This window comes from Halichoeres trimaculatus, unplaced genomic scaffold (genome assembly GCF_033239565.1).
Source record: "Halichoeres trimaculatus isolate MK-OKI-2021-1 unplaced genomic scaffold, fHalTri1.1 fHalTri1_scaffold_19, whole genome shotgun sequence".
NCBI lineage: Eukaryota > Metazoa > Chordata > Actinopteri > Labriformes > Labridae > Halichoeres > Halichoeres trimaculatus.
The window spans coordinates 19224140-19244762 of NW_027437197.1; the positions used below are offsets into that span (position 1 = coordinate 19224140).

At 39.2% G+C, this 20623-nt stretch overlaps 4 protein-coding genes across 4 annotated transcripts in view; 1 reads left to right on the forward strand and 3 right to left on the reverse strand.

Moving 5' to 3' along the window:
• The window catches only part of ubr3 (ubiquitin protein ligase E3 component n-recognin 3), a 37230-nt gene extending 27175 nt beyond the window's left edge, over positions 1-10055 (reverse strand). Inside the window, exons 1-19 of the mRNA XM_074694740.1 lie at positions 9570-10055; positions 8108-8247; positions 7737-7889; positions 7381-7536; positions 7141-7181; positions 6537-6603; positions 6327-6457; positions 5962-6190; positions 5449-5628; positions 4596-4729; positions 4349-4435; positions 4205-4270; positions 4025-4114; positions 3788-3916; positions 3654-3706; positions 3423-3556; positions 1524-1609; positions 1296-1437; positions 319-415 (exon numbers count right to left, since the gene is read on the reverse strand). Coding sequence (XP_074550841.1) covers positions 319-415; positions 1296-1437; positions 1524-1609; positions 3423-3556; positions 3654-3706; positions 3788-3916; positions 4025-4114; positions 4205-4270; positions 4349-4435; positions 4596-4729; positions 5449-5628; positions 5962-6190; positions 6327-6457; positions 6537-6603; positions 7141-7181; positions 7381-7536; positions 7737-7889; positions 8108-8247; positions 9570-10003 — 2549 coding nt within the window. The 5' untranslated portion in view covers positions 10004-10055. The remainder of the gene's footprint in view (positions 1-318; positions 416-1295; positions 1438-1523; positions 1610-3422; positions 3557-3653; positions 3707-3787; positions 3917-4024; positions 4115-4204; positions 4271-4348; positions 4436-4595; positions 4730-5448; positions 5629-5961; positions 6191-6326; positions 6458-6536; positions 6604-7140; positions 7182-7380; positions 7537-7736; positions 7890-8107; positions 8248-9569) is intronic.
• Positions 10056-10417: 362 nt separating this feature from the next.
• mettl5 (methyltransferase 5, N6-adenosine) lies at positions 10418-12260 on the forward strand. Its single transcript, XM_074695498.1, has 7 exons — positions 10418-10676; positions 10759-10873; positions 10957-11141; positions 11223-11305; positions 11560-11611; positions 11685-11734; positions 12126-12260. The coding sequence occupies exons 1-7, from the start codon at positions 10577-10579 to the stop codon at positions 12165-12167; spliced, it is 627 nt and encodes a 208-aa protein (XP_074551599.1). The 5' UTR covers positions 10418-10576; the 3' UTR covers positions 12168-12260.
• On the reverse strand, positions 11810-16007 carry ssb (small RNA binding exonuclease protection factor La). Its single transcript, XM_074695497.1, has 12 exons — positions 15835-16007; positions 14979-15064; positions 14793-14896; positions 14023-14197; positions 13628-13735; positions 13442-13545; positions 13295-13366; positions 13164-13206; positions 12943-13083; positions 12671-12857; positions 12436-12573; positions 11810-12342 (listed from the first exon to the last, which is right to left on the reverse strand). Exons 2-12 carry the CDS (start codon positions 15036-15038, stop codon positions 12263-12265), a joined length of 1212 nt encoding a protein of 403 aa, XP_074551598.1. The 5' UTR covers positions 15039-15064; positions 15835-16007; the 3' UTR covers positions 11810-12262.
• Positions 16008-16735: 728 nt separating this feature from the next.
• klhl23 (kelch-like family member 23) lies at positions 16736-20114 on the reverse strand. The gene is made up of 4 exons (XM_074695007.1): positions 19664-20114; positions 18252-19481; positions 17761-17913; positions 16736-17682 (listed from the first exon to the last, which is right to left on the reverse strand). Exons 1-4 carry the CDS (start codon positions 19875-19877, stop codon positions 17372-17374), a joined length of 1908 nt encoding a protein of 635 aa, XP_074551108.1. The 5' UTR covers positions 19878-20114; the 3' UTR covers positions 16736-17371.
• Between the last annotated feature and the right edge of the window lie 509 nt (positions 20115-20623).

Below are 20623 nucleotides of genomic sequence, written 5' to 3' on the forward strand. Positions count from 1 at the left end.
CTGATCACGTCTTCACAGGTTTAAGCTAACCTTAAGCAACCTTTAACCCAGGGTATCTTCTTCCTCCAGCTGACATATTTCTCTTTGACAGAAGACAGATTCTGACAAAAATATTGATTTTTCTTGACAACTATCTCACTGGAACTAATCTGAATGACAGTATGACCTGACCTGTCTTATCACGTGCTTTTATGCAGATGAAAAAGGGAGCCTGAGGTGCTGAACTGAGTATGATGCAGGCTGTTTTTTTTCAGGGAGGAAATAACATGAACACTTTAAACATGTGTCAAGGAATCATTGACAACAGTATCAACTCACAATGCTGAGTATCTGTCCATAGCTGACTGCACATCCCGGCGGTAAACTGTTCTGAGGATGACCATGATGGGATCAAACTCTTTCTCCCACACTTCCGCTGTTGGAAAAGAGACAGAGAGATGTTTTGTAATCTCTGGCACAAAGTCACATTGATTCATGTTCTCCTTATTTTCACCTTCTCCATTAAAGTGGTGTAAGGTTGCCCCCAAGTGGTCAAATAAAGACTAATGAAATACAGCTCATACTCAACGCTGGCAGAATATTCTGGCTTTAGTCACAATTTTCATGAATTTGTATCCATAAACTTACATTAAGTGTAGTTTGACAAATGCACAATACTGATTTCTTTTTGTGAGCTGTGTGAGTACATAAGCAGTTGAAGACTTTCTGCATGTTAAAGGAGGTTTGTCCTTGCTGCTGTAACTTGATAAATACTGTTAAAAGCTTTCCTTATGGCTGATTAAGATGAGATGAGACTGAGAGGATTGGCTTTTTGATGGGACTGGATCTCAACCTGTCTTGATGTAAAGTCTTTGTTGATAATAGAACATAAATGCAGTCTAGATCTGCTCTGTTTGTGAAGAGTCTTAAAATTAAGTTAGTTATGAATTGCTGATGAAACAAATATTGTTTTTACTCACTTAATTCTGAAAATTGAAGTCTCAGCACATTGAATCTTTGTAACTGCATGTACTACTCCAAGCCAATAGATGGCAGCAGAATTACACAACTACCTCAACCGGAGGTGCAAAGCTCACTGTGCCAATCCCTTAATAAACAGGTCGTGCAGTCCTGATTCATGATAACTAGCATTTACCCTCAACAGACATGACTTTGTTTTTCATTTCTGTGTTCAATAAACTGTAGTTTTGAGCAGCTTCTTGTATATAATCACTGATCTTTTCAAAAGGTGACATACAAGCATGCAACATGTTATAAAAATCTATTTTTAAACCACTGCCCCACAAATGCCCTACCTTTAGGCGTGTACATGCCCTGCTGCATGGAGCCTCCAGGCTCAAACACAGGTGCCTTAAAATCTGCTACATCAGACAGCATTTTCTCAAAACTACAACTCCCTGGCACGATGCCGCTCTTTGGGTTGGGATTCTCAGGGATCTAGGAAAAACACTGTTAAGGGAAACATCTGAGTGAATGAGCACAACTGCTCTTTGATACATTTCCAGTTTATTGTTGAAGGATACGAGGTCTAACAGGGCGCTGTGTGTACGGTCATTCATACACAACTGTGACACCATCTCAGCCCGAAGGATCTCGTCATCCGTCATCCCTGTTGGTGAGAGCGAGAAGTGGAATGTGAAACCTGAGATAAGTATAATGTTAGGTGTTCAGCATCAGCAGTGGTCTACCGCACAGATAATTAAAAACTGACACAGTTTTTCTTTGTTTGTTGAGAGCATCGGAGTCATTTTTACACCACCCTAACAGACACTGCTCTGCTTCTATAGTTTCTATATCATATGGTGTTGTGCAATGGAGAGAAGAAATACAGTAAAAATGATGTGAAAAGAAGTTTTGAAAATGACTGAGACATGGTTTTCATTTTCAACCAACACCACTTTTTCATGGGTGTGGTGAAGTAAAAGAATGTTCCCAGACAGCTTTTCTATGCCACTCACCCTTTAAGCAAGCAGTAATGACAGATTAAAAGTGCAGAATCAACCCCAACATTTTTAATCGCAACTCATGTTAAGAATAAGAATCTCTTTTATTCAAGTGTCCTGGTATATATGGTGATGGTGAGCCAATATAGAAAATATTACAGGGAGACAGTTATATGAACTCCAGCTATGACGAAGGCATGAAGATTAAAGGTAGACCGATATATCGGCCAGCTGATATATCGGGCCGATATTTGGACATTTGTCTCGATCGGCCATCGGCCGTATTTTCTTTTAAAAAGCCGATTTTTGATCCGTTGTATAAAATGACGCAATTTTTGATCAAGCACAAAAAAGATGAGCACCTCAAACTTGTGGAACCACTTGGATACATAACATACTTTTGTTCAAATTATATTAATAAGTTTAAATTTCTTTTTTGACATTCTAAGAAGAGTGTGAATGTTTACTACTGCTTGTTACATTGTGTGTTTACTCAGACAAAATATTTCATTGTTTTGAAAGCTGAATAAATGTTCAGAGGACTGGACACGACTTGTTGTAATAGATTTCTTTTAGTTGCTCAGAAATTGCTGCGTTTCACAAAAATGTGATAAATATATATTTATTCAACAATCGGCCTGAATATCAAATTGGAAAAATCGGCTATGCATATCGGCATCGGCTGCCCAAATTTGGAAAGCATCGGCATCGGTCCCCAAAAAACCCATATCGGTCGACCTCTAATAAAGATGAGGCACCTGTGAATCAGGCCTATAATAAACATGCTTTAAAATTAAACTGCAAGACACTGACTGTCATCACAACTAGGCAGCTGGCAGCAATTTATACTAATGAGTCAGCTCATTAGGGGTAAAGTTTGATGCAATCAATAAGACAGTGTATCAAAGAGAAATTTATACAATAAAACCACAGTCTCATTACACAAAGTCTTTGTTCGGCTGATTGTGATATGTGAAAAAAAGCACTTGGTGGACATTAAAGCCAGATAATTTCCAAGAATTTATTTTTCTTACAACTTCCAGGAGCTCACTTTAATTGCCTACACTTGCCTGTAAAAGCTGCTGTCATACTGTATAATACAGCTGTTAAAAAAGAACACTAAAATCTTGTTTGTGCCAATTTAAAATATAAAAGTTAGAAAACATAACCTAAACCTATGCATTCACATACAAAAGCATGTTTCACACACTTTTTTATGGTGTTGGTTTATCATCGTTCACTTATGTTGCTGCTGATCTTGGTGTGTGTGTATGTTTGATTCCTGGACATTATATCTTAAGGTAAAGAAAAAGGTACCAGAAATAGTAGGTCACAGCCTACATGTTTTCATTTCTTCCAAAGCAAATAAATTACCACTATTACCAAAGCGAAATCAAACCCTAGTCGTTTTTATTACACTGCACTCTGTTTGTATTTTTACAACTCATTCAATGTGAGCTCCTCTGTCAGACCACTTACCCAAATGAATGCGGAGGCTTGTCAGTATCACAAGGAAGGTTAGTGCTCCTTCAAGCATTGGTCTCTCCTGCTCAGAGTCTAACACAGCATTCTGATGCTGAGACGCCATGGTCAGCAAGTCGACCACTTTGAACCTGTGTGAGGAAAGACAGCGTTAAAAACATATTGTGTGTTGAATAAAAAAAAATAGGGAACTAAAACATAAACATACATGAAGTATTTAGAACTGACCTCTCAAAAACACTTGAGATAAAGTAGTCAGGATCTAGTCTTGATGCACAAACCTGTAAGATAAATAAAATCAAGTGTTTTTGTTCAAAACCATCTGCATGAAAATGTGTAACACACTCCACAGAAATACAGACCTGGAGCAGAAAGACATCTGGGTCAATCATGGAGTTGCAGAAGTGTGACTGCACGTAGGTCATAGCCTGTCCTTTGATCTGAAGACCATTCCTGACCCACATGTTGCTGTGGATCTCTGAGAGGCATGCCTGCAGCCACAAAAAGCAAAGAGATTCTCAACATGTGGCTACAGACATGTAGGAGATGTATCCATGATAACAAACCACAAATATGTTTATGTGTACAGAGAGTGGTACCTGGATTTGGAGAGGATGCACCATGATCTTCATAAGCATCTCTTGGTCTGGAAGGAGGCTGTCCAGGTCCAGGCCTTGGCACTTCACAGCCTGAGGGTTACAGATAAAAGCAAATAAGAGACATGAAAAACACCAAACTACAAAAGTCTAAAAGTCTAAAGAGACAGGTGTGTAACATACCTTACTGAGGAACATGGCATAGTAACGGTGCAGCGGCAGATGAAATGTCACTTGATTTGGAGCAGGCTGAAAAAATATAAAAGCAATGAGAAACAAGGGAAAAGAGAGCATCTGCAAAGACAGCACATTGGTTTGATTTGTTACCTCATCAATAAAGCCAATGGCATCAAACCAGATCTGCAGGGTCTCCAAGCAGTAGCGTACCACAGTTTTTGTATATTCTTGTGTCTCCTGTGGACAGAAACACCACATTATATAATCTCTAACAGTTACACTGTAATTTTATGAACCACAACATACATGAGACACATATGCCATTTGCTGTTCAAGAATCAGGAATGCACAAAGGAGATCTGTTTGAGAGTCACCTAAGAGTCCAGATTAGACTTACTTTGACTTTGCAGTGTGTTAGGAGACCCCACATGGGTTGTGCACAGGCCTCGAGCTCTGCTGCAAATGCTGCATAGTATGTCTGAGACTCAAATTCCACATGTTCATTCAGCTCCCTCTTATTCAGGTTCATACCTATCCCAGCAAGAGGACAATGCAATAGGTTAGGGAGTCAACAGGGTTTCTTAATACCTCAACTAAGATCTCTGCCTATATAGATTTTGCTTGTGCATATATTGAAACTTCAGTAACCATGTTTATTACCACCAAGTTCTCTATTCTTATAAATCAAAATAATTTTTAAAAGCCAGATAGAGCTCAATCAAAAGCCTACATTCATGCAAGAACAGCATAGTGTGCAATGTAATAGTGACACTGCACACATGACATCAGCAAGAGGATACTCCAATCCACTGAGAGGGGGAGATGTATTTTTAGGTTGTGGTGGAGTACACATGGCAAGTGAGCAGCACTGGGCACAATTCTAAATCAGTCATACACTACCTGACTCACTTTTTCTTTGAGGCATTATTGTCAGGGGAAGAAAGATGAGGTGTACCCTGTCCTGCTGAGCATATGGTTGGCTTAAAGTCTGACTGAAAACCTGCTCCAGCTAGAGCAGTTATTTTAAATTGAGTGTGTTTTTGGCTACATGCAGTTGTAGATAATAAAGGTGGTATTAGATTGTGCAGTGTCAGGGAACATAACATATGAGTGAGAAGCAAATAATAATAATAATAATAATAATAATAATAATAATAACAATAATAATAATAATAATAATAATAATAATAATAATAATAATAATAATAATAATAATAATAACATATGCGTGTGGTCACAAAATAACCTACCTTGGAAAAATGAAACAAAGCTCATCCATAGCATCAACAAGGAATGGTCTTCCAGGAACTTTTTCGCTACACTTTGGTGTGAGAGGATGTTAATAAAATCACTAACTAATGGCCAGTAGGTGTTGTTCTTCAAAAGAGCTTCACTGCAGTTCACCACGACATGGCGACTGTTCTCTTCATCTACAAGAAAAAGAACAAGACAGAAAAAGGCGTAGATATGAGCATCTTGGCTTATTTTGTGAATATTCATTCAAGCCAGCACATTAAAAATATCTGTGCATGCTTCTTTCTTCAAATATTTTTTTTTAACTATTAGCAGCCCTTTTCTTCATAAGAAATTAACATATTGCTCCATCTCTTGTTGTGACGGCAATAGCACGCCCTACTCTCCTTACAAAAGAGGTAATAGTTTTTTCTAAAAGACAGGAAAATTCATCCTGATGTTCATATGAAATGCTCTCAACTCTCTGACTTTTGATTAGCTGTGTTGGTCTGAAACCTTGAGGGACTCACCCTGAAGTTCACTTTTGATAAGGCAACTCTCCATCATATAGAGGAGGACGGTGACCATGATGTCCAGCAGCTGGCACTCCTCTGTCATGTGTCGAGCCAACTCCTCGTTGCTGAACAGCTGCACACTAATATGTACAATGCGGTTGGACATGGTGTCCGACTCGTGGCTTTTCATCAGTGTTTTCATGATGAATGCATAATGCTGAACAAATGTTTTTGTAAAGGTGATCTGCAAGACAGGTAGAGAAGAGCCCAGAACGTGAGTGAGGCTAACTGCTAAGATGCTGTGGCTTAATTCTGGAAGGTCCTGCCATGAGTCCTAATATATCTAATTATAATATAGCTTCAACACTTCGAGGTAATACCTTGTAATCTTGATCTGGCAACATGTTGAGTAAGAAGGTGACCATCTTCTGAGGAAACTCATACTTTATTGTCCAGAACAGCAGCTCCTCCAGAAAGCATTTATGCTTCAGCGATTCAATAATACACGGGTCTGGAGGCAGAAAGAGTACATTATAAGGGAGTCGGTGCATGTTTCACATACTTGGTAAAAATATTTTCTTGTGAATTACCTTTGGTACTGCTGCTCAGCTTAACCCTCTTTCTCTGCCCAACTGAAAGCCCAGCATCTTGGTCCTCCTGAAAGGGAAAATCCACAACAAAAATTTTAGCTAACAGGACATTTTTAAATCCGATTTTTAGCCCTGGTGGTATCAAAAAAGGCAGTGTAATAAACCAAAGTGATCGTGACAAGTAATCACAATCTAGATCTATCCTATTTTAATCTCTGTTGAAGTATGGTACCTAGAAAACACAATCAAAAAAGTCATTCATATTTTTCATAAGAAAAATCATTCAGAGAAACAAAGTGTCCTAGCATCTCTCTGCCCATCACAATCACATCACGCAGCTCCCATAACAAGCAAACTGATTGGTCATTGTACGGAGTTTTCTCCAAACTAAAATTTATCATGGCGATCTACCCAGGTAAGAAGTGATGAAATATCAATAGAAGAGTATGAAAAATAACAGGTTTGGCAGTTGTTTCTGTCTGCAAGACAAGTGAATTTTTGGTAACATATGCAGGAATTTTAAAGCTATATGTCCTATACAAAACACACACAATCAAAAACAGTTCAATTAGTTAGTCATTTTATGTGAGTTGTTGACACATACCTCTTTATTAGACTCATCTGGGCTACCTGGAGAGGAGTTACCTGAGAAAACATAAAAACAATTGTATCAGCAGCTCAAGACACAGTTCTCTATACTTGGTGCACAGGAAAAACTATAGTCAGACTCCACAAACTGTCAGATACTCACAGTAGAGAGCCATTTAAAACAGCTGTCTCATGATTGACTGGCATATACATCATACTATGTACTGACTGTGACATTACTCAGTATTTATCTTACCTAAAAGAACTATTGCTCCTGCCCCTCCTTCAGCACCAACAGGGACATCAGCAGTGGCGCCTTGAGCTTTCTCTTCCACTGACACAAGACCTGAATTTTTCAAGGCTGACAAATACTTGTCATAGTTCTTTTTAGCATACAAATTTTCCTCTTGGCCTGCAACAGAGGAGCAAAATAATTGCAAACATAATTTACTATGATGAAGAAATTTGAGGGTGAGCGAAAAGCACAACTAGCAAATGAGCAGAGAAATCACTTAAGTTCTGTGGTGCGACATGTTTGGAAAAAAATAAACTAGTCTTGAGTAACAGATGAGAAATGACAACAACAGCACAAGCTCAACTGTAGACATTTACCCATGCTCAACTCCTTGAATGATTGCTGATTGGTTAAGATCTTTGTCAGTACAGTCCTCATTGCTCCGCCCATCTTCGTGAGCTCCTCAAGGAAGGAGATCTGAGGCTCCAGCTGCTGCAAAACTTTTTGTAGATCTCGATCACTTGAGGTGTCTGGTAAAGAGAGATAACAGATATAAGCCATAGGACACGTAACTTAGGATGTAAACAGTTGTGCAACACTGAAATCTGGCTAGCAAAGCACAATTTTGTTTACATGTGATGTGCAACCATTAGTGTCCATCATACAGAAACTTTCAAGACAGAGGAACACATAGAATCAAACGACATTTCTTCTTTGATGAGAGAAAACTGTCTTCTTCAGTGATTACCTGGCTCAATGTATCCATCTCTCAGGTACTGTATGATACACAGGATAAAGCGAGGAAGAACCATCTCAGACATCAAGAGAAGGTCTCGAGGTATTGAGGGGATGTTCTCCCCTGTTCTCAACCGATGCCGTCTGCAAAATCTTTCACACACAGACACACATAAAAAAATCACATTAATAACAGCATATTGTATTATTGAGTATTGATGCAGGGGGCTTTTAGATTAGATTAGATTAGATTAGACATACTTTATTAATCCCCGGAGGGAAATTACTCTAATTTACTCTCAAAGATATCATCTCATTTTTTCTCTCTTTTATTCAGTTTTCATCTATTGAGTTGCTTGATTTATTCTGACAAGTAGCACCAAAAACTGAGTGTAGCAAAGTCAGGAAGTAAATGCCCACTATATTATTTTTGTTCCTCCAAAGCTAAGGGCTGGGTCTAGTAAAATTATATTTACTACCTGTCTTTGTAGAACTTTTATACACATTTAGTGTCTTAAGACACAAAATTCAAAACATTGTTGGATTAAGGCAAAGGAATTTCTGGAATTTGATTAAATCTTCAAAATATATATGAGCGAAGTTGTTTTTTATTAGTAACACAACAACTACTACTCTCATTCCAATATTCTTCCAGGCTATATCTATATAAACCCATACCTTCACCAACCTACAGAGCTGACATCACAAGGGTTTGAGTGAGCCTCTAAAAATAAGTATGTTAACATTACAATAATTACAGTAAGCTATCACTCAGAGCATGACCTGAAAGGAAAACTAAGAGAACAGAGATTTGATGGGTAGTTAAGTACGTGACAGACACACTGACCTTTTTTTTTTTTAATTATTTTTTATTTATTTATTTTTTTTACCACTGAGATGTAACAGTGTAATAAAATACTAAATTTTCGCATTTAAATTTACGTAACTGTATATTTCCTTTAAATAATATTGTCTTCGCTACTGTGCTAGATGGACGTTTTTTTGGCTAATTGATGATATTGTTGTAAAAAAAACACAAACAAAAAACACAACAAATAAAGCGTTTATAAATCAAGTGTAACAAAAAAACATACAAATATGTGTACTCTATGTGGGGATTCATGTATCATTTGTGTACAGACATTGATAAGAATCTCCAGTTTCACCTGCTAGCTGCTGGTACAAGAATTGTTATGGTTAGCATGACTGGCTAACCATCGGAGCAAAGGGTGCTTAGTCAAGGGTCTTCTATTAATAAATGACAGGAGCATCGTACCATTCAGTCGGGCTTCAAGCTGGCAGTAACTCGTAAACTTGTCCGAAACATAATTATCTGACAGATGAGGTGACCTACGCAGATAAGATATATTCAATGGCTAACTAAGCTGGCTTTCTAGCAAGACCTGTCAAACCCTCTACCTGGCTATCCCTCTAGCTAGCATAGCCAGCTCAGCTAGCTGCTAGCTTGGACTTACCCACTCTCTCGCATGACATTACTGTCTCCACAGTCACAGGCCCCACCAGCCTGGCTCCTGAACATGTTGAAATCATGGCCCGTGTGGTCTCCGTTGTTAAAACACTCAGCACACAGCGACATGCAGGGGGATATCCCACAGGTCCGACATCGGTAAGCCACAAAATTAGCCGTCCAAACCAAGCCACAGAGAGTCGCGTTGTCATAAGAACGGACCGTTTTGCAGAACTCCTCGAAACCTTCGCCTCCTGCAATAAGACATTTACACCACTCCAAAGCTTCACTGTCAGCCGCTGGTTTTTCGGGATTTAGAACGACGTCAAGCAGCTCCTGAAGTTGTCTGACTCCAGTGCTATTATCTGTCCGGTTTAAGTCTGCCTTCAAGTGGGCGGCAGTGGCTTTCTTGTCCCGGCGCAGCAGCGACGCCGCCATCATGCTCTCTGGTTTGTTGTCCACAAATTTATTTTTGTTGTCTTGCTTCCATGTTCTCGAGAATTCTCGCGATACAACTCGCTGCGTCGTAGTCAAAACGTAACTTTAAACGTAACTTAAAATCACACTTGTAGTAAAATAATATTAGCCTTATCTGTTATTTAAATTAAACTAAGCCTCTTTATAAACCCTTGAAAATGTTTGATCTACACGGTACAAACCCAGACTAATGATTATAATGAAGCCAATGTCCTCCATTTAAATTTGGGGTTCAGACTTTAATTTCAGACATGTAACTAAGTTAGGAACATATAATGTATTACTAAATGACTGACATATATTTTGGGCGCTTTAAAAACTGATATAGTCCAAGGAAATGGGGAGAACCACAGTTGATTGTTCTTATTCAACGTCGGATTGTTTTTGTTGGTGCGCAGACAATAACGGAAGTGGTCTCCGACATGCTTGAAACACACACACGCATACAGACTCGCAGCGATTTAAGTGATAAATCAACTGTTTGGATTAAATTGTTTGGATTTTAGGGAAAGAACTGGAACAGCAGAGTCGGTAGTCATGAAACTAAAGGAGTTAGAAAGTTGTCTTCAGCAGGTGGATATATTTGAGGAGCCAAAAATTCTTCTTGAGCAATATCCAACCAGTCCACATATTGCAGGTGAGCTGATAACTTGCTGTCATTTAAGACCCTACAAACAGTTCACCTGGTTCTCGTTGACTTTTTCTTCACCTTGTTCCAGCATGTATGCTTTATACTATCCATAACACGTTTGACGACATTGAGGGGAAACTAGTAGCGGATCTTGGTTGTGGCTGTGGAGTTCTCAGTATCGGGGCGGTGATGCTGGATGCAGGGTAAGAATCTGGTCAAACATTGAAGAATCATGTCTTCATGAGAAAACTAACCTCTAAATAATGTGTATCAATTTGCCCCTTAGCTTTTGTGTTGGCTTCGATATTGATTGCGACGCCCTGGACATATTCAAAAGAAATGCAGAGGAATTTGAAATTTCCACTCTGGATCTGGTTCAGTGCGACCTCTGTGCTTTGGAGACGGGGGCTTATGCCAAGAAGTTTGACACAGTCATAATGAACCCACCGTTTGGGACAAAACACAACCAGGGTAAACAATAATAATTCAGAGGGTACTCGGGTGGTTATTGCTGGTTAAAACCTTAAGTGTAATAGTTTGTGGTTTTTCAAGGTATGGACATGAAGTTCCTACGTTCAGCTTTAACAATGGCAAAGACAGCAGTTTATTCACTGCATAAAACATCAACACGAGAGGTAGGTTCATTGTCCAAACCTATTTACAGCACGGTCATAATGAAGCATGAGAGGATCTTTGAAAGCAAGATAAAATTAAGTCTTTAAGCCATTGCACGAATCTTACATCTAAATACTACAGTATGTTTACCTGACTAATGTTGAGGGGAAAACTGCCCCGTATTTTGACAAATAAAAAAATGTTACATTCTTTTTGGAAATCAAGGTCTACCAGTGGTTTCAAAACTGATGTGTATGTCTTAATCTGCTTACAGCACATACAGAAGAAAGCAAAAGACTGGGATGTGAAGATGGAAGTTATAGCCGGTAAATGTGTTCAATATAGCTTTCTTTGTATAATGCTGTAACATTTATGACTGACTTTGTGTTGTCACTACAGAACTCAGATATGACTTACCCGCATCTTACAAGTTTCACAAGAAGAAATCGGTAAGCCTGTAAATCGTGTTTCTTAACTGTGAGGTGGGTTAGAGGATTAATTGATGACACAGAAAGCTCACTGACTAATTTCTATAAATGGTTTTATTCACTATCAACATATGCAAACTTAAAAAAGAACAAAGCAGTTATTCTCAGCACGCACTGTAGGAAATCTACAAGAAAAACACAATGGCACACTGATTCATGTCAATTGCTGGTGTATAAATCCAGCTTTGCAATGAGGTCGAATTAAATTAAGGTAAAATAGCTAATTCATGAAAAATGATAAAATCAAGAGCATTTTAAGAAATGAAACAGTAACACAACTGATAGGAGGCACAATATACAAGGACTTAAAAAAGCTGAGAACTGACAAAAATCTTTCTTAAATCTTCTCTAGGTTGATATCCAGGTGGATTTTATCCGGTTCTCCATTGCATGACACTTTTACTGGAATGGATTTCCGTTGCCTCTGCATTTTCATTGTTTAAAATAAAGGTTTAAAAAAAATACACAAATTTGGTTGCCACTTTTTGACTAAGATCCATTCTCAGTTTTTGCAACCTTTGCTGCAGGACCATCAGCATCTTCTAGTTCTCTCTTTAGGGCCGCAGGTTCTTTGGGGGAAAAAAAAGCAGGAAATAAGTTATTTTAATGTTGGGTTCATTGGCTTCAATTAAATCTTTGAGGCTCTAGAAATGTTCATTTACCGTCATCATCATCATCATCACTGTCGAATTTCGTCTTTTTGCCTCTGTATTGAGTTCTGCCTTGATCTCTGCCACCTCTTCCCCTTCGGCCACCTCTTCCTCTGCCACCTCCTCTGCCACCTCCTCTTCCTCTGCCACCTATTACACACAGAAAGAGATGAATGAATACTTACATTGAAGTTAATTAACGACTTATGGTGTTTTTTTAACAACTGCAAGATTAAATAGTTTTTACCTCTGCCTTTGTTCCTGTTCAGTGACTCCTGTTGAGCTTCGATTACTTTCTTCATCTCCTCTCTCTCCTCCTCTCCCTCCAGCACTTGCCATTCAACGCTGTTCTCTTTGATTTTCAGTTCTCCTCCATTTGCCTCTTTGGCCTTGTCAAATGCTTCTTTTGCATTCCCATCAAAAAGTAGCGTCCCCTTGTTGAGTGAAAAACACAATTTTATCCATCCAACATCTCTTGGACTCTCAGTACAAAACTCCAGAAGTAGAAAGGTGGCTTACCTCTTTGGCCCCTCTCGTAAAATCAACCCACTTAATTTTTCCATGCCCCCTGAACAATTCATGAAAGTCCTCTCTTGAGACATCTTTCAGCTCTCCTGAAAACCTCAACAAGCAGCCAGTGTTTTCATCCAGGAGTGCACCCTAAAAACAAATAATGAATTATTTATGTGTGTCGAGTTAATCCAGTGAGAGACAGTTATTAGTACCTGGAGAGATCTTACCATCTCTTTCTCTTCTGCATTTTTCTGCTTCTGTTCCTTGTCACTGAAGATCACATTTTGTAAAGAGTGTCAGTCATTTTCTAAAACGAGAAAATATTTGTGGAATAGAAGACTTTAGCTTGTTTACTCACTGTTTAGCTTTCGCTTTTGTCTCTGCTTTGGAGTTTTTCCTCTCCTCAGCTTTCTTTGTTTGGTAAGCTTCCCTGAAAAAGGAACAGCAGTGAGATCATTTTGAAATGACATGGTATTCAGAATGTAAACAATTAGGCATAGCTTACCTTGCTAACACAAGCAACTCGTTCTCTTTGAAGGATTTAATGTCCTCACGTTCAAGGAACTGTTTAGAGGCTTCCTCTGTATTGAAACAGATGAACACTGATCCCTGCAAAGAAAAGAAATAATGCTACGAAACTCCAAAAGCCAAGGACAAAAACATTAGGTTTGGTCACATGACATAAATTTACCTTGAACTCTCTCTGCATATTTCTCCTCATCTGAATGTTTTCTATGGTGCCTTTTCCGTTCAGCCACTCCTGAATCTCATCCAAAGTAGTTTCAAGAGGAAATCCTTTCTAGATAGGAAAAAGAGACAAAAAGGGAACTTAAACAGAGCAATAAAACTGAACATGTAATCAGTCTGAGTTGCAACAATCTTAAAACAAAAATCTTTTATTTAAATCAAGTTAGTGTCAGAAGTAAGAAAAATCAGAATGTTTATTGTCATGAACATAAAATGTAATAAATCTCAATCCCTGGTATTTTCTTGTTTGTGTTTGACTGCATTGGGTTAATTTATTGAAGGTTACATTAGCTAACCATAAAAAGATCTCTGCTGATCTGCTATTAAGTCAAGACTTACAATGTAGACAGATTTGTTCTTGAGGGCGTCTTTGTATTCTTCATTCTGTTCGGGTAAGGGTTTGTCAGGACACCTCCTGACTTTCGTCTCATCTTTGCTAATTTCCAAGAGGCCAGTCTTTGATTTTTGGACAGCTGAAACGATGACGCTTTCTTCTCCAGTTAGAGCCTTCAGTCTGGGAGGAGAGAAAAAAAAAGATGCTGAGACAAACACTTTGACTCCAAAGACGGGAAGAAATTAATGCTGCTGCAGGGTTAAGTGTCAATACCGATTCTCTACATGAGCAGGCATTTTTACGTGATGAAGAGCCAATATAAAACACAGGTTATGTGTAACTAACCCTACTACAATCAATCATGTCTGGGATATTTTCATACCTTCAGATCTCATTTTTTGTGGATAAAAACAGACTGTTCTCTACCACAAAGTGCTGACTGACTCACCTTTGTCTGGGGAAAATACAACTACACAATCAAAATCTAATGGCACAACATAAACACCTCTTAATCCAGGAAATGTTTAATTTGTTGGTATGAAGTGCATGGTTTGTGTATGCATGCTCTGACTAAATGTGCCACTACAATAAAAAGGGAGGACATAAAATAATCCTGCTCTGCTCACTATGAGTCAGAATGGGGCCATGACCTGATTAGTCAGCACTGTCTATATCTACATTCTCAGTCAAACACCAACCAGGTGTCCACTCCTCTGACGTTAGTTTTAAAAAAATCATTTTAAACACTTTGAAACGAGTGGAAGGTGAAACAAACCTGTTGAATTTAAGCATTGTCTCCAGAGCGACCCAGCCATCATCAAGTTGCAGCTGTTCTTTGAGAAACTTGTCTCTTGGAAGGTTGTGATCCCCAAAGTAGTACTGTAGATGTACACAGCAAGAGTTAGATGCTTTTCTCTAAATTAAACACACTTGTATAAAATACATCTTGATTTAGGATTACCTCAATTTGTCGGGCCACTTTCATTTCAAGTGGAGTCATCTCTGCTTGATTTTCTGCCATGATTGTTCTCTGAAGGAAATTCAGGGCTAGTTGGACACAAAATTGTTGTATTTACATTACAATTATAATTTTAAATCTGTAGATATAATCTATTCTTAATTCCCAACATTAAAATCACAGCTGTGATATTCTTGATAGATGATCTGCAAGACCAGCTACCATGAGGTGGGGCTCTGAGCTTTGTTAAGATTTCAATTGAAACCTTTTCTTTAAATTTGTAATCTAGTCTTATCTACTTCTTGCAATAAGAAGCAAAATCAGCTTTAGATGAGTCAGTTTCAGATTTTTTTTTTGTACAACTTAATTGCATCATCAAACCCCCAAACAACCTTGTGCAGCTGGTTACGTCGCTTTCAAAGGTAGAAGCAATACACACAAACTCGTTTAAATGAAAAAGATTAATATTTATGATGCAGTGAACACTTTACTTTCATTCTAATGCCATGTTGCTTTTAGTGCTAGCTTCGAAGCTAACATGCTAGCTTAGCTCCATCTGTAACGCAGCTGAAACGTTACACACCGGCCATGCTGTTTGCAAACACTGACATAAAAACGCCCATCACATCCTGCTACATTTCAGTTACAAAGTCTATTCCATGTTTTACATTGTAAAATATCTATTTTTGTGAGGACGGTGTTGCAATGTTCAGTTTCTACTCCACTAAACTCCATTACAGAAAGCATGAAGAGGAAACATGTTTGATGAGAATGTCCAACTCTATTTTGAGGTTATTTTAAAGAACATTCATAAGGCAATACGAATAAAACAAAAGGCAAACTAAAAAGTTAGACTTACGTTGCGTCGAGTCTATACTAGCTACTGTGAAGATTGTTCAAACCTGAAGCCCTCACTGCTTTAGTTGCACGTTGTTGAATCAACTGCGTGTGCGTGCTACGGATCGCAGCGAGGGCCACGGGGCTGCCGTTTATCGCGAAAGGCGGTTGTTCTCTGTCCCAGACAACCTATGGTGCAACACCTCAGCATTTATCTGAGCAGCTCCGTACATATGATGACTGTCACAGCCTCAAGGTGCCGCTGTGATACAGAAGAAGCGGTCAGATTGCTGTGGTAATATCACATCATGTGCTGCCAAGTATAATGGTTTCTATCTTATAAATACCACAGTCACAAATTTTTCTTTAAGGGAAACAATGAAATGATAAATTTATGGCATTATGCCAACTAGAACGCTATTGCACACATATTTTTTATTGCCATAGTAAATATTTTTCTTGAACTTATTTTTTTCCTTGAAATTACATGTACATGGTGATTTTTTAATTTAAATTACCTTTCTTACTTTACACTTCCTGTCTTATTCAATTATCTTTTACTCCCCTTTATGTATTTCTATTTTTTACTCATTGAATGCTTCAAGACTTAAACTTTGAGAGTTTGAGAAATTCTATTAAAAAAAAATTCATTCAGCAAAATAATGAAACATGACAAAGCTTCACCTAGTTTCACCACTGGAGTGTCCTTTTCTGTATTCATGTGATTAGAGAATAATGCTTAACTCCAACACAACACATAACGCTTGTCATTTTATCACAGTCACAGAAATGTTAATCCTTTATTTGTAAAACATCTTCCTATTTTTATTTGTAAGATTTTTTCTTCATTTTACAGTCAATTTCTTTATAAAAATCTTTTAAAATTAGACATTGTATGAAATTTATACAATAAATCATGGAAATAATGTATAGGTGAGTGTTAGCTAGATGTGATCAATCCACAACCTCCACTCCATATAAGTTGGTATGTTGTGCATGTCATTTAAAGCCACTATTTAATATCAAATTGTGAGGAAAAAAAACATTAAATCTGTAAAATTGCACTATTTTCAAATTAAAGGTTGCAATAACTTGCAAAACATGTTTTATGATCATTTCACACAGTATCCTACCTTTTATTGAATTGGGTTGCAAATGTCCATGTTGAACATCCTAATTTTCTCAAGCAACAATCCCAGCATTAAGGGGGTAATTAAATTAATCAAGTGATGACCATGGCCTTACGAACTACGAAAAAACACAAGGAGTGCCCAGTGCATCAGAAGTCCGAGATACAGTTTTTTCTTTTCAGATAATTAAACAGCATCACATAATTTAAAATGTATTGCTAACTGCAAAGCCCCTGAGTTGTAAGTAAAAAGCTAGTTACTTATATTCACAGTTTGGTAAGTGGCTCTAAACATTAAATTCAGAGCATAATATGGCCTAAAACACCGTACTGCATGATAGTGCACCTGACATTCTCAGACTTCACAGATCACAGTCAAAGGCTTGATTTGTTTGGCACAAATGAGAACAGTACTGATAAGTATTTGACACTAAACACTGAAGACACAAACACACCCGTGTGACCTGGCCGGTCCAGGAAGACTCCCCACAATCTCCCATGAGTCCAGCTGAGGGTCGTATTTCTCGATACTCTGCAGGTAAGTCCCTTTTGAGTAGGAATAACCTCCCGTTACATAGATACAATCATTTATCACCACAGCCCCACACTCCATCCTCCTCTCCTTCATCACTGACATCGGTCTCCACTCGTCCCTCTCTGTATCGTAGCAGTCTGCAACAGTCGTCTGTCCGCCCACCAAATACAGCTTGTTGTGGAGGGACACTGAACACAGCCCATACTCTGGAAAACAAGTGATTTGAAATCAGAACCACATGGTCATCACATTTCCAATCTGATGTATTTTTCTGTTTTTCTTACCTGGATGTGGGCTTATTGTAAAAATACTCCACTCATTCACATCTGGCCTGTAGACTTGGATTTTCTCATAGGTGCAGTTTCCTCTGTATCCATAATGACCTCCAGTCACATAGATTTTCTCTCCCATTACACAGGCAGTGGCATTTCCCACACCTCCAAGGGAAACAGAGGGTATAAAGAAACCTATCACTTACATCTTTAAATGGCAATGACAGTGTATTCTAATATCGATTCTCTGTATTGATGAAAGACTCTGGAGAAGCACAAGAAAGCAGACCTCGTGTAAGGAGACAATCTAATCACAAGTTTCAGTCAGGTATATTTAGGAGCTCTTAATCTACTCTCATGACAGTTATCAGTACATGCGTGGTTAAGGAGAACCCTGAAACTGAGCTTCAAACAAACATCCTTTAACTGGTTTGATCAGAAGCTCAGGGGATGGCTACAAAAATTAAATTTGTGTTCACTGTGTCACTTCATATTTTTCATACCTTGGACCATTTTGGCCACAGGGAACCACTTCTTTTTCAATGGGTCGTAACACTCTGTCTCCTGCTCGGGAGCTCCTCCTCTGTAGCCTCCAATGGCATAAATACAGCCATGCAAAGCCACTGAGCAGTGGTAGTATCTGGCCGTGATCATGGGACAACCCTCAGTCCATTCATCAAAGTCACAGTTGTAAACAGAAACTGTGTTCAGAGCCTCCACCGTGTTCGTCCTGTAGCCTCCTGTAACGTAGATATTTGCTCCTAATAAGCTGACGCTGTAGCTTTCTCTGCCATAGTCAGGCATGTCTTTTCCTTGCACCCAGGTGTTGCTGATGGGGTCCCATATGTGGACTTCACAAAGAGGGTGCCAGTAGTATCCACCAATTATGTACATGCTGGATGACATTTTCCTGCATGCAGACATCTCTTTGCCATTAGATCTTAATGCCTGATTGATCAAGGCTTTTAATTTCCCCTCACTGTTCAGCAGGCATGGTCTTTGAACTTCTAAAGTGGTCTTGAAGTAAATCTCATCCAAGTCCAGATGGATGCAGCACAGCAAGTCTGCAGCAAAGTGCACACGGTTATCCAAGTCATGAGTTACCCATTTGGCTACGGCATCAATCAGCACTTCATCCCTCTGCACGGTGCAGCTCTGAGCCGCCAACACTGATCTAATCCTCTCATGATCCAGCTCAAGAAACTCTTCCTGCAGAATGAGCTCTGTGAACCGGCTCAGCATCACCCTGCGGGCCTCCCTCTCCAGACTGGGACACAAATGCAGCTGTGCAAAAGCATGCATCCCAAGGCAGTTCCCCACATCGAGCAAGCGAATTAGGAACTCCTCGCAAGCTTGTTTCACAGAGAGGAACTGCAGGAGGTCTGCAGCCTCCAGCAGGCTCTGCACATTGCCTTCAGTGATGCTCACCTCAGCTGTGTACACATAGTTCACCAGAGCACCCAGGACCACACAGTCCACCCCGGTCAGCTTGATCACACTGTTGGACCTCTCTCTCATATCAGCTGTGAACATGACTTTAAAATAGGAGCTCCTGGCTGACAGCAGAGCTTTGTGGCAGTGGAACACCTGGCCGGAGTCTCCACATTGCAGAGAAACGTCCGTGAAGAGGCCATTCGTGTAGAAATGTCTGAGAGCATCCAGGGTCTCTGATGCATGGTCTCCATCACTGAAGTCGTATGTGTACATCTCACTGTGACTGTGTGACATTGTATCTGCAGGGATAAAAACATGCCAGCACTCAAATTACCTCCAGTATGGAAAACAAAGCAATATGAAGGTGTCGCGTTCCCATTTAAAATCCCATTTATAATTAATTGCAAAGCGAATTCCCATTTAACGACCATTTAATTCACAACTAAATGGCTTCAATCAGCTTGAAACACCAAAGTCTTACCTTTAACCTTGTTTCCATGAATGACCCGTGCAGATAACAGACGTTCGGCCGTGTCCCCTCTTTGAATGCCCCTCTCCAAAACACAACAACCTCGATTTAGCTCCGGCAGGACAGTCGCATGCAGCTCAAGCCTATTTTGGTATTCCTGCGCGCATCGGCCAGTCCCCTCCTCCTCTTCTGCTGCAGCAGGTTCTTGACAAAACCAAGCAACCATTCAGAGGAATCACCCTCGACACTACTGTTTTTTTCTCCCCCACGCTCTAAATATAACCTCCTCCATCCACACACTCTCCCGTGATACATTCACGGGCAGCGCATTAGTGTGCCAACCGGCGAAACTGCAACACTCACGGAATACAAATCTTATCCAAATAAGCATCGCCTTCGGTCAGTGCTGCTCAACACGGAGCCACTGTCCACCATTCGTGCCCCCCCCCCCCCTATTCTTGTTGTTGCGCTGGCATTTGAACCCAGCTCCAGGGTGGCCAAGGCTTTACCTAATCCCAACAAGGATTACTAGAACACAGTGCGCAATATTGATGCCTGAACAAGATCTTAGACCACATGAGCTGATCTGAGTCATTTTTGGAGACTTTTATTGAAAGAAAGTAAAAGGGAGAGTTTATCAAAGCGTGTAATAAAAAACAATAAATAATGTTTGGCTATTTGAAAATAACTAAATCTTTCAACCTTTCACCAAGATCTCTTCACAAGTTAAAGTGAGAACTTGAGAACTTATTTTATTGGAAAAGAAATTATATTTGATTCTAAGAAATTTCAGTCCCGTTCCCCTTTCTTCCTTCTGAAACAATCTTGTTTACTTTGGTATCAGAGCTTAATCATTTTTGTTTTTCATGAGCACCTGCGCAACTAGCTGTGACATCACATGAAAAAAAAAACAGTTGTTTTGACTGAGATCCTTTAAAAATGAGACATTTTTGTGTTTGGGTGATAAAACGA